Source organism: Bactrocera oleae, chromosome 3 (genome assembly GCF_042242935.1).
Source record: "Bactrocera oleae isolate idBacOlea1 chromosome 3, idBacOlea1, whole genome shotgun sequence".
In the NCBI taxonomy this organism is placed as follows: Eukaryota; Metazoa; Arthropoda; class Insecta; order Diptera; family Tephritidae; genus Bactrocera; species Bactrocera oleae.
In genome coordinates, this window is record NC_091537.1 from 91,921,616 (window position 1) to 91,935,351 (window position 13,736).

The window sequence follows — 13,736 nt, forward strand, 5'->3', positions numbered from 1 at the left end:
ATAGAAAGTAATTTCTATCAAAAAGTATAATGGATTATATATGCATATAGGTGTACTTCAGCAATGTATCGTCATAATCATAGAAGTATAAGTATTGTTGTTTAAATTAAAGGTTAGTCCATAATTTTATCGGAAAAATTTTACATGAAGAATTTGTGTAAAAGATATTGAGCTACTTTATTCCATATAATATATTTTATTTCTAACGAGCCTTAAGAGCAAATTTTGAAAATACACTTACAAGCCATCCTTTATAAAATTCATTTTGAATTTTGAAATAAATTTGCAAAATATTGTTTGAATTTTGAATATCGAATTCGTAGCGGAATTGTTGTATAGCATTGCAATACCGATTAAGAAAACAACAGGTTGAACTGTTTACCCATCTCTATTTCCTACTATGTTGCTCACTAATAATTAGGCAAGAGAGAGAGCCAATAATCAAACTCTTATATTATTTATTTCTGGAAAGGCTATATCGGAAGTTTCTAATAATAAGTAACGAGTTAGTTTCTCAATACTAAAATTATAATAGGCATAGCCATAAGGATAATTATTGCAAAAGCATGAGCTGTTACAATTACTATATTCAATAGACTTGGTTGTCTCTGATTAAAGCCTCAAGATATCCTAGTTCTGCTCGAACATTCTAAGTGATGTACCTACACGTATACTACTATTAACTACTAACTATTTCTGCTCAACCACTACGAAAATAACTGAACTGTCAATATAACAATTAACAATATTTCTTTCAAAATAATATTAATTCTATCATTTACTTATCAGTTTAATTTCTGTATCTATAATTTACCTATTCTTACAAATTCATTTACCAAATCAATGTTTGGAGAAGTGTACTGGGCTGTTGGCCCCACAATGGAATTAGTAGTCGCTCAGTTCGAACTACAATCGCTTTTCCCGCTGGGTATTTCTCTGCATATCCTGCATTCAAGTTCAATTTCAAATATGTGTCATTTAAAGCAATCAACAAGTTGTTATTGCTGCATTTGGTTTTATTTTCCAACAACAATTCCTGTCAGGAGTCAAAGCACATTTACTTGTATATACATTCATTGTATTCACAAATTTCTAAATTGATTTCGTATGAGCTGAATTGTTGTCCTCATGTAAGTTTGATTGTGCGAAATGTTCATAAATCCCAGCGCAGTAAATGGTACCAATAAAAGCTCGTGAAGTTGATTGATGAGTTTTTAAGTACTAGATAGTTATGTAATTGACGACTAATATAATCTATAGAGCACGCTGGATATACTCTCAAATATATAATCAAGTAATGTGCGCATATTTGACGGCTCACACTCGTTTATTTGCAGAGAAAGTATAGCAATACAGATTTTTTAATGCAATAACAAAATTGATGGACAAAAATGAAAACTAAATAATACAAATTTCCAGTATTTTTCTATATCTTTAATATATTTTTTTCGTAGCTTTCAAAACTCAAATAATTTTCCATAAGTAGTATATGCACACTGCATATTTATGTATCTAGCCATATTACATATGTATATATATTGAGTTATTTAGTTAATTATTATTTTTATTGCCCGGAATATACTTGAAATAGTAACTGATTAATATCAGCAAAATTTCGTTCAGATACACCTTTTCTTCTATTCTGAAAATTGTGTTTCCACAAATTTTGTGTGTTGAATCATCATTGAATAAATCGAAATTAATTGTATAAGAATGAATTTCTTCTATATGTATGTACAATATTATGTACCAAAATTCACTTAACAGAGCCCCTGCATTGGATTAGTATAATTTATTGTATATTTTATGTTTTTTATGAAGAAGTGCCCGTAGGTGAAGTAACCTACATATTTATCTTTCGTAAATGTATGTAATAAAACGCTTGATTTCATTGATCATTGTTTTATCAAAAAATGTAAATTGATAGCAGCATAACATATAGAACGTCTTGGTTGTAAAATTACATACTTTTGAAAAACAAAATGCCGTGAGGTTCAGAACTTTTCGTATAATTAACAAATTTATGGATTGTTCATATAATTTCTCTGCTTGCCATAACACCTCGTTTAAGCATTAAACACAAAGCTTGTTATAAATATAATATATAATGCGTTTTGTTTCACATTTTTTATTTGTTATATACAGTTTATACATTACTCATATATTGTATATAAATTAGGGTGGGTAAAAAAAAACGAATGTTTCCTACAAGATTATGAACTTTGCAATGATTCATAATTTTGTTGATTAAATTATAGTGAAAATCAAAAGAAAAAATAATAATTTTGGCTTAGAATAGTCGAACATCAACCGTTAATATGTTTTAAACGGTTAGGCTTACGAATATTGTAATATACCTTCTTTACAGAGCATTTAATTTCCTACAAAATCCACAAAACAAACATTTTTTCAAGTAGTTGGAAGCGAGATATGAATTTTTCAATCTGATAATAAGTAAAACATATTATAGTAAACTGTAAAGCGAAGGAACTTCCCATTACAATTACGAGCACATACTTGGAGAACATTTCTTAGAGAGGTTAGCAACTAATTTTTCAGACTACCAAGCGAAAACAAACATTATATTTTTTTATCCACCTTAATGTATATTCATATACATATCATACATATACAGTTAATAACGTGAGTCCAATAAAATAAGCTCTAACTCTGCACTAAAACAAAAAGTGATTTCCGCATGTTTGCAATTTACTAAAGTTTTGCTAAAAGTATACCTAAATGGAAGCCACAAAAACTTATCACATTTTGTGAATATTTTTTCCTTTATGGTTTTAGTTGCTTTCTCAAGCTATTAACAGGAATTGCCGGAAATTATTACAAAACTTAGCAATATTAGAATTAATGAAGAAATAGATTTTTGAGGGATACATAATAACTCCCCGTTATTATGTTTTGAAAGTTGGTATATGTACATACCAATACATATTTATATATTATATAAAAATAATCGTCATTTCAATAAAACCCCCAAGCTTCTTTGGAGATAGTAAATATAACTTTGTGTACACTTGAATATATAATACACAGCAGGTTATTAATTAACTATCGTCTGTTGAGTATCGATAACTAAATAATAATTCAAGTAGAGAGTTTTCAATAAAAGAAAATATATTACAATCTTGAATTTCTATGCAGTTAAGCCTCAGTTAAGAAGCAATAATTTCGCTAAGTACATAATCGTAAGTGTTTAAAAAAATTCTATACATCGCCCAACCTTAAAATTTTTCGCCAAATCATATCTTTTATTTTTCTTGCAATAATTGTCGTTATTTGGCTAGGTAAGAAAAAATTTATTTGCCTACCTGTCTGTAATTTCAAACTTTTGAATGGCTTTCTTTTAATGCTTCTCAAGGACGAATTTGCATACACTTTTTTATTATTGTTTCTGCTTAGTCTTATGACCTGAATAAAAATGTAGCTCTATTTAGTATAGTTCCATTATATTATCCGTCCAGAAATTCAGCGTTAAAATTTTGTTAATAATAATTATGTGCATTCTACAGCTGATAGGCGATTTGTCGGTTAATTAAGGTTATTTAAAAATTAGACAAAAAAAAAAAATGAAAATAAATTTGAAAGTAGTTTTTGAAATTTTGACATTTGTTGAGAGGAGAGTACCAAGTATAAATTAAAAATTAATTTTATAAATATGAAATGAAAACATTTATTCTGATAGTTAAATTGGAAGCTTGAAAGGATGGGAATATATTTTTCATACATAATAACTTATGCATATTTTCTATCTGAATTTTAAATTCATAATATCAATGTATTATATAGTACTTCGTACCCCTTACATTGTTCGTAATAAATATGAATATCAAATTTTGATTATATTATTTTATAGTGTAGCACAGACGAATATTACGTCATTACCAAACAAACTCTTAAAGAAGCAATTAAGAGAATTTTGGCAATTTAATCCCTAATTGTTCGCAATTTACCATACATTGGAGCAATTAATTAATTGCTTAATTAGTATTTAATTTATAATAATTTTGTGCAAAGTCCGCGTATTCTATTGAAAGAGAAAATTGTACATTTAATGGGAAGACGAAATGTCATTAAATGTTATGGCAGAAAATAATAAAATATTTTCATTTAATGCTGCTAGAAGCAGTTACTGTTGCCTCAATTAGTTTTAAATAAACCGTTCTTCTTTTACAAACTTAAGTCAAAACAAGATTGAACGAAAAAGTTTCTATAATAAACTAACAAAATTGTATTAAAAAAATTATTTATTATAACTAAAATCGAAACACTTTCAAAACTTGGAAACAATTTAGACAAAGTTTCAGAACTGATTCTTTATTTTTTAAGTAGAAACGATTCAGGGTTTCAAAAACACCAAGGTTCTTAGTGTTACGATCTGGAAAATATAATCGGAGATTATAGCGAGGCCTTTGATAAAAAGTCATGCCAAATTTCTTGAAGATATCTCGTCAAATAAAACAGTTCCATACAAGGGCATGAATTTGATCGTTGAGTTTGTATGGCAGTTACATGTATGCTATAGTGGTTTGGACAAATAAGCAGTTTCTGGGGGAGAAAAGGATGTTTGCAAAATTTCAGATCGATATCTCAAAAACTGAGGGACTAGTTCGCGTATATATAAACAGACGGACGGACATGGCTAAATCGACTCAGCCCGGCATGCTTATCATGTATATAAATATTTTATAGGGTGACTAACTTAATATACTCTGTTCAGAGTATAAAACGAATCAAATAAACTAAAGAAATCAAGAAATGAAAACAATGACTGTCTGCAGTCATGCTCTTCTAGCCGCTCATACACAGTGGGGCCCTTGGGAGCGACAGCTTAGCAAATAGAAATTCCAAAAAATTAGAAAGGGCAGACAAAAGCGATTAAAAGCAATTAAGGCGAGCGCAAGCAGTGGCGATGAAACTGGTGCACATTTAAAAATAGTTTAAAGAAAAACGAGGAAAAATTCAAGAAAAACACTTGCAGAAGCATGAAAAGTAAGAAAGCCCAACACAAAGGTGAACAGGTGCTGGGAAAACTTTAACAATCATAATAAAAAGACCGCAAAGGCAAACCAGTGATTTAAATTTTTTCAGCATGCTAACGAGATGTAAAAAAATACTATATTTAATAAGAAAGGGTCTCAAGCAAAAAAGAAAAGAGTTCACATAACGAGCACAAGCGACAGCTTAACTCGGGGAATGACATAAATATTTCCACTAAATGAATTTTCAAGTACTCAAACTAAATGCCATTTTTGTCTGCTAAATAAACAGTTAGCATTGAGCTGGCATCTCTTTTTGTGTGTGTGTGTGAGTGTCATGTGTGCCAAGCAAAGTGGCGCAAAACAATGCGCCAAACACACACACACACACCCAACCACATTGTGCCGCTGGAAATGTCAAACTATGGGGGCGGTTGATTTTTCCGGTTGGAGGCTTTTACAATATTCAAGCCCTTTTGCATTGTACACACACATAATGGACACATGCGCATATGTATGTATGTGTAGGGAGATATGAAAATGAAAGAAATCTCGACGAGAAATCGCATCAAATGAATTTTCTACATTAAATGGGTCGCCATGTGCTTCCGAGCAACATGCCAGCCGGGAAACCACTTGGGGGTGGACACGAAGGCGAAGAGAAAGCATACGAAATAAGCGGCAAATATGCGAATAAGCATTTCATACAAATTTGGGTTACACATGACGACTTTGGCTTGACTCGTTGCCATTGGGCTGCTAGTACCACCGCTGCTGTTGATGTTGGTGACATGCCTTCGCTTGACGTTTTCTGAATTGAATGCTCAAGTGCGGTTCGCTCGATGCGACGCTGGCGAGTTAAGCGACTGTAAACCCCCTCGACAGTTATTGTTTCCAATGAGGCTGTGCAATATTTTTTTTCCTTAATGCTGCTGTGCGATTTGTTTGCAATGTGATTTCTCTCTTTCTTTTGCAGCTATACTTTCGCCTATATTTTTGTCCCTTGATTTATTTGTATCGGGTTTTAACCGCAATTTTTGACCTTTGTGCGATTCAACATTGAACATTCGGTTAAGCGACATTTAATCGACTTGACATTTTCAGATATGTCAAGCAGTCAAAATTATACAGAAGTTATGTAGCAGGGGTTTGTGTTTTGGAAATTTAAATGATTAAAATTTCGTATTTGGATTCACCTGGGTTAAAAACCCCTTCACAGGTGCATTTTTTATGGCATAAAGGTTGATAAATATTAGGGTGGAGCGAAAATTTTTTTTTTTGTTTTTTGCTTAGCCTGAGGAAAAAATTTGTAGGTTATAAAAAGGAAAATTTTTGGAAAAAAAATTTAAACATCTAGAGGCAACCCACTCACTTTTAAAGAAATGTTTCGAGTTAAAATTTTTATTTCGTAAACAATTTTGATAAGTGTTCGAGAAGCTATGGAGAGTCCCCTTTCTGGCCAATTAAAATTTATCAACTTAAAAAAATTGTTTGTGGTCATTATTGAAGTTTAAAGAAAAGTCGTAAACGACAACATGTTTTTCTTTAAGCGTTAAAATAAATTTTTAGTCAAAAACCGTCAAATTCGATAGTTTTTATATAAATGTGAAGAGTTAAAAAAAAATTGTTTTTGTTCAAAAAACTTTACTTTTAAAGTGAGCCTCTAGATGTTAAAATTTTTTTTTCTAAACATTTTCTTTTTTTATAACCTACAAAATTGATCCTCAGGATAAGCAAAACAAAAAAAAAATTTTTTTTTCACTCCACCCTAATAAATATGCTTTTATTTCTAATTTGGTAGGTCAGTTTGTATATCAGATATATGCTATAGTGGCTCCTTCTAAACAAAATGTTGGGAGATTATACCGTTGTCTTGGGCAATAATGTATGCGAAGTTTCGTGTAGATATTTCGACAAATAACAAAGATTTTCTTACAGGAACTTGATATTGGTCTGAACAAAATGTTGGGAGATTTTCTTGGGCAATATTCTATGCCAAATTTTGTGAAGGTAATTTGTCACATAAAAACGTTTTGTTAATTTTGATCGGTCAGTTTGTATGGCAGCTATATGCTATAGTGGTCCGATATTGGCGGTTCCGACAAATGAGCAGCTTCTTGGGCAAAGAAGGACAAGTGTAAAATTTCAGATAGATATCTCAAAAACTAATGGACTAGTTCGCATATATACAGACAGACGAACATGGCTAAATGGACTCGGCTCATCACGCCGATCATGTGCATATATGCTTTATAGGGTCTCGGAAGTTTTCTCCTGAATATTACAAACTACGTGGCAAACCTTGTTCATGGCATAAAAGCATAAGTTTATTTACCTTTAGTTGCCCTCATAATTCTCAAAGCTTTTAGAAATATGTTCAACCAGGGCGCCTTCGAACAATTCATAAATATTTTGTGAAAAATGTGTGCTTATATTAATAATATATGGTGCTTTATGCTAAGCACTAATTGGAAGTAAGGCAAAATATTAAAAACAGAATTTTGTGTCAGTGCATTATTTACAAACACAAATCGCGTATAATAATTATCCAATTTTTTGCATCTGTCTCGTTTTCTGCGCTACACTATGTGCTTAGCCTTAGCTTTTGATATGAGAAAGTGTAGATATTGATAAGTTGATTTTAAATTACCTGATTGTATTCGATCATTATTATCAGTGTTGCATTCGGCTGTTTTTATACGAAGAAATTTACGCTTTCCCCTGTTCAAAAGTTGCGTTGTTAGACCAAATTTCGTAGCGCATTTACATATTTTCCTATTCAATTCATTTTAATAGTGCATCGCATTTTTATTATAAAAAACATAATACTTTTTTATTTACTTTCTGCTTGCACTTTTCATACAAATAGATTGAAAAAATAACAATAAAACATATTGAAGTAATACGAGTTCGAAAAAATTTTTTTTTTTAAATATTGAAATACAATGCTGTTTGCATTTGCAACGTAATGCTAGGTTTTGTAAGTTCGCCTTCTTGCTTCATATACCGATTTGTCCATAGCAAAAGTAAAGTTAATTTTTACACCTCATTTCCACCTTACGCTTCATAAATCACTTTCCCATCACTCACACAGAAATCACACGTGAATTATTTATCCGTTAGGAAAGCAACCCGCGCGTCAAACTAAAACTCAGCATTCGTCATTGCAAATTACTTCCAGCCGACGCATATTTCTTTTTATTTCCAACATTTAATGTCATTTCTAAGTTTTCATGCCGTCATCAACCAGATAGCAGCTCGTTTACCCACCCACAGCTCCACATCCACACACATTTTTATAGAGAAAGGACTGCGAATTGTATTGTGCTTGTTTTACAATTGCATTGTCCACAAAATAAACTATTTGTGCCAAAGCTGTGACCTTTTATGTACTTGAATACTGCTTGTTAAAAGCGTGGGTTGAGAATCGCTGTCATTGTATGATTGGGTATAGAGGGTGGTGTGGGTGTTGTGTACCAATATTTTTTCCTCAATATTAAAGACAAAAAAGACTTTGGGATATCTAATAACAACTTTATGAATCATATTTGCAATGGAAGTCGAGATTGGAGTTTGGAAACAGTTTGGCAGAATTTTCTATGAAAATAATAAGATTTTAGTTAAGAGTAGTGTTATTGAGGCAAAATGTATTCACAGAAAATTTTTATTATTATTTTCTTAAGAAGATTTAAGTGGTCTAAAATAATCCTCAAATATATTTTCGATGTACGAGTACTACAAATCTGCTATCTCAGTTGATCAAGAAGGCAGGTTCTGAACATGTTGGCTACATTTTTAAGGGCGTCTATTTTCAAAGGTTATTCTCGGTCTTATTTATCGATAAATTCGAACAACATTTGCAAAATCCCTAATATCTGAGAACTTTCAAAAAATTGGCCGATTTATAAGGCATTCAAAATTTTGTAATACTTTTTCACAGTAAAAGCTCGTGTTGTAATTCATGCTATATTTTGTTCTTGATAAAGGAACTCTTCATAACCGTGTTTTTTATTAAAATCATTTACACTTTTTTAAAAATTTTTCCAATTTCATTGTAAATCTGAATGCCGAGCGTTTTAAACCCTGAAAAATTAATAGTCTCCTAGGATTTTGAACGAGCTTTCGCCAGCTTTTGTTCGCAAAGCTCTCAAAAAGTCATAAACGAACTCGGGTTTTTTGCTTAAACCCTTTATAAAGCTAAAACCCTTTCCGATATTGACAAGTGAAATATCTAATGCGAGTGTAGGAAACAAGACCAATACAATTCTCAACACTGACATAATGAATTCTTTGAGATCTACTGAGAAAACGGATTGAGTGCAACAAGTCTGTAACAGGCGACCGTTGTGTGACAAGAGATTGCTTTAAAATATCTAAGTTGTATGTCTATGGAAGCTAATCTTTGAGATATACTGAAGAAAAGGCATGATTATACCAATGCTTTAACAAGAGATGAGTTAAAACTATCTGGATGGGCGTGTTAGTACTATATCTATAAAAACTAATAAATCATACAAAAGAAACATGTACCAACTTCGAAAGAGATAAGAGAAGCAGCGAGGAAAATAATTAAAGCTTTGCAAACACTCTTCGTAACTAATCAGAGAGTTTGGCCATAAAATAAAAATGGGGCTCCCAATCTTGTCGTGACACTTATAGAGGGATAACAAAAAGAATCATTACTACACCGAAGAGATATTCCATGACTCTGGCTGCCATACTTTCAACTTATATAACGAAGGGTTGCGAAGAGCTGGGAAGCGCTTTTCACCTGCATTACTGGAAAGTTAATATGCATAAAGACTAATATCGTATCGATGACTGAACGTCTAACGCTAAAAAAAAATATTGTTTCATCACAATTTCCACTACAATTTGCTTTCCCCAAAGTGTTTGTTGCTGTGCTTTGCGCCATCTACGGCACTAAGGAATTGACCAGCCACAAACTTTGCGAACTTTCACTCCAACGCTTATCAAGTAAACAATTTACTTAATAGCTGACACTATGCTTTCGCTATAACGGGTGTATGCCACAAATTAGCGCACACGAAAACATTTAACTAATGACTGACTGCAGACGAAGACGCGCCCGCGTCGCCAACACGCCAGCTGTTTTACTGGCCACAACTGCTGACAACATCAACAAAAACCACGAAGTGTGAGCGCGCCGAGCTACTCGAGCGCTAGAATGTCACGAAAATGTCACAACCACACCTTCGCTTTCAGTCAAAGGGTGGTCGCGTAAGGGCAGCCGTGCGACGCGCACAAGCGAAAGGGAACTTTACAGTGCTTTGAAGGCGAAGGATTGTGTCAGAAACGCTGACAACAGCACGGCAAACAAAAGCCACAGCCGCGCAGCTATTTCTCAATTTAATTAATCGCATTTCCGCATTACGACACACAGCCGCTAAGTGGAGAACCTACGCGCTGGCAGTGGCCACCAAAGGGTGCAAAGGTTCGCGCGCGCGCTTGTGTGTGTGTAAAGGAGTTTTTTTTGGTTTGCCGTAATGACAGCGCGTCAACACCAAGCCGCTGTGCATGTTGATGTGTGTTGTTGTTGTAGTGAAAGTTGGCGGTATGGCACACCTAGCGCGCTGACACACCTCTCTGCACTAAACCCGAGTGCTTCAGTATACTTTTTCAGCTCGTGCACTTTTCTTCAAAAAAAAAACTCGAAATAAGTGGTTTTGTTATTTAATTTAATTTTTTTCAATTTCCGCACTGCAATCCACTTGCCTTAACGAGCGTTTTTTGTACAACTTAAAGTTTGCGCTAGCACGCCTAAATGTATGCTACACAAATGACCTTAAAAGTGTAGAAAAATGTCACAACACAATATATGGCACTGGCACTGCACCGAAGCAGCGCTGCTCCGACGTGCTCGGCCATTGAAGAAGCAGCGCCGCACTGGTGCTTAGTTGTTGGCATCGGGAGTTGGCGAAATCACCAATTTATAATTTATTGCCAAAACAAAAAAAAAAAGATGGAAGCAAACTTTCACCACGAGTGAAAAAATCAGCGACTGATTGGTTTGGCAGTGATTTCGTTCGATTCGTGTGAATTATGCATGCACAAAGCCGACGCTTTACACAGGCTCTGCTTGTATGTGTGTGTGTCACACATTTCTGCCTCAACAAAAAATATTAAAACTACAGTTAGAGTGCGCATTTTATTTCGTTTAAATTTTTCACTTCACCACTAGTATATTGCATACTTTAAGGCGTTTCGCCACATTTCACATACAGAAAGCACTCAGCTCTTTTTCACACAACGAAAAACCGAGCATTTTTCCGTTCTTCCGCTTTCGCAGCACAACTTTAACACTCTCCACGAAAAATACTATAAAATTTGATTATTTTTGCTTCGAATTTTCACCACATACTACAAAAGCGCTTTCCCAAGCGCTGCGCTTAAGCAACGCAGTCTTCGTGGTCGACGCATGGATCTACGGCAAAGGCAGAGCTGGAATTATGTGATAGATACTCGCCGTGGCAGTTGCAAGCAAGCAAGGAAGCGAACTCGTTGGCCAAACCAAAAGCTGTGTGCGTGGTGTGTGTGTGTGTGTGAGCCAGGATATGGAGCACACTCACACCAGCGCACTCACAGATATGCGAGTATGTAGTAGAACAGAAATACGGAAGATAACCAAATTGGAATAGCAATATCGAGTAAGCGTAGTGCTTCACACACACACATGCACTTGTACATTTGTCCCGTTAAACTCTCTAACACAGCGAAACACCGCGAGCATTTCCTTAAAAAGCGCATACAATGAAATTTGTTGGCCCGGTCGTCTCAACTGTTGGCTGCCATTGTGCCTCCTTGCCTGAAGACACACTGACACACACATACAGCAATACGCCAGGGCATAGGACAACAGAGAAATACACGAAACAAAAGTACAAACAAGGGAAACAAGCGAAACTTGCACATGCTGAATACAGGAAGCTTTTCTTTATGCCACAACACACACACATACACAACGCTTGGGCCTCCAACCAATTTACTCTTGGGCGCATCCACGAAATGAGCAATCAATAGCGCGATAGCAACAGTCGTCCGTTTGTGTAAAGTGTGAATGTGAATGCTTCAAGCGAGAGTGCGAAAGCTTTTGCGTTGTGTGAGATGGTGTATGGGAGCGTGTGGAGAGCGGAAGTGAACGCGCGCGCAGAATTTATGACAAAGCTTTTGTGTCAAATGAAAGGAAAATGTGATAAATGTCAGCATTAAAGGGTATAAAGGACATATGAGGCCAAAGCTTTTAAAAAAAGCTTCATTTATAAAAGCTTAATAAAGCACTGAAGTTATTGCTGGTTCGGCTAGTGTTGCGAAGTTGCTATAAATCCAACATGTTGCTATAAAATGTGAACTGTTATTTGCATTAAGGGTTTATATCCAATTGCAAACGCATTTTTTTTTCTGAATAGTCATTATATTTTATAATTAGTTAAAACCAAGTACAATTTTTGAATTTCGTAGCCGATCTTCAAGAGAACCTCCTTCTGCTTAAAACTTTCAAAAATCTAAAAACAAAAAAAAAACAAAATTGTTGTTGTTACAATAGATGAATACAGGTAAAGATCGAATGATTTTGAACGAAGTGGCAGCTTTTCAAAAAACCTCGATTTTTCTGAAAAAATTTACACTTCAGAGTGGCTTAAAAAATCGAAATTATTATTAAAAATCTTATTTCTTCGATCATTACCTGGCAAATATATCTATGAAGGTCGTGACAAAACGTAAAGCCGTTTCTGAGAAATTGCCTCAACGACTCTGCAGACAGCGTTTCGAGCAAAACGCGTCTAAAGTTTTGGTAGTCGATTACACTAGGTCTCCGAAACTATTTGCTGGATTAGGTTAAAAAAATTTGGAGAATATTCTTAAATATATGTATATACATCCGATATACATATATGCAAAAGAAAGAAATAATTTTTTTGAATTTACAAGTGGATATAAAGGATGAAAAACAGTAGAAAGCGTTATTACCCGCAATCTCGATAACTGGGTTATGCAGCATACTCGCATCTTCGAGCATTGTGATCGATACAACATTCGAGGCATTTGGTTCCGTTTCAATAAGCAAATACACATTTCATTTGTGAGTAAGTGTTATTAAGGAATTATATAAAAAAATTAAAGCTGTCCTTGAAATTTTCTCTTCAAAGCCACTTCTTTATTTTATATGTAAATATGTACGTATATATTACATGCAATTCAATTTTCTGCTTCAATTTAGAGTGAATCAATGTTGACACCTGAAACTCATTTTAATTTCACAGCAACCAAGACTGAAGCGATTCTCCTCTAATCCAATTGCAAGTGCAAACAAATGCGTGTCTTCGCAACTCAGCAAGCAGTGCCCGCGTGCAGCTGCTAGAGCTCAGTTGCATACATACATACATACTAAATACATATTTACATATATCCTTACTAAAGCCACAATATATCCCGATACTTACTGCCACTTCAGCAGGATGAATTCTAACGAATGCAGATATGTGATAACACTTGATGTTGTGGTGATTTTGCTTTTTAAAGGCACCGAGAGCACATTTGCTCATACATACTCGTAGAACATAACATAGATATATGTTTTTATGTTCATTGCTGGGTTGGAGTGTCATTTGATGAGGCAACCACAGCTTTCGTTGTTGACTTTGGGCGAATGTATTTTTTCCTGCTTGATTTGTATGTGTGTATTTGTGGGTTCTCAAACACTTTAGGATCACATAAAAATGTGGA

General features: G+C 34.1%; 1 protein-coding gene across 8 annotated transcripts in view; it reads right to left on the reverse strand.

The window, feature by feature from the left end:
* Positions 1–13,736, reverse strand: part of LOC106621603 (serine-rich adhesin for platelets) — a 194,638-nt gene that overhangs the window by 37,010 nt on the left and 143,892 nt on the right. The window contains exon 1 of one of the 8 annotated variants that reach the window (XM_070107224.1): positions 7,642–7,829. The exons of the other annotated variants lie outside the window; for them this stretch is intronic. Within the exon in view, the coding sequence (XP_069963325.1) occupies positions 7,642–7,659 (18 nt within the window). The 5' untranslated portion in view covers positions 7,660–7,829. Of the gene's footprint in view, positions 1–7,641; positions 7,830–13,736 lie in introns of those variants that run through there. 8 annotated transcript variants of the gene reach the window in all.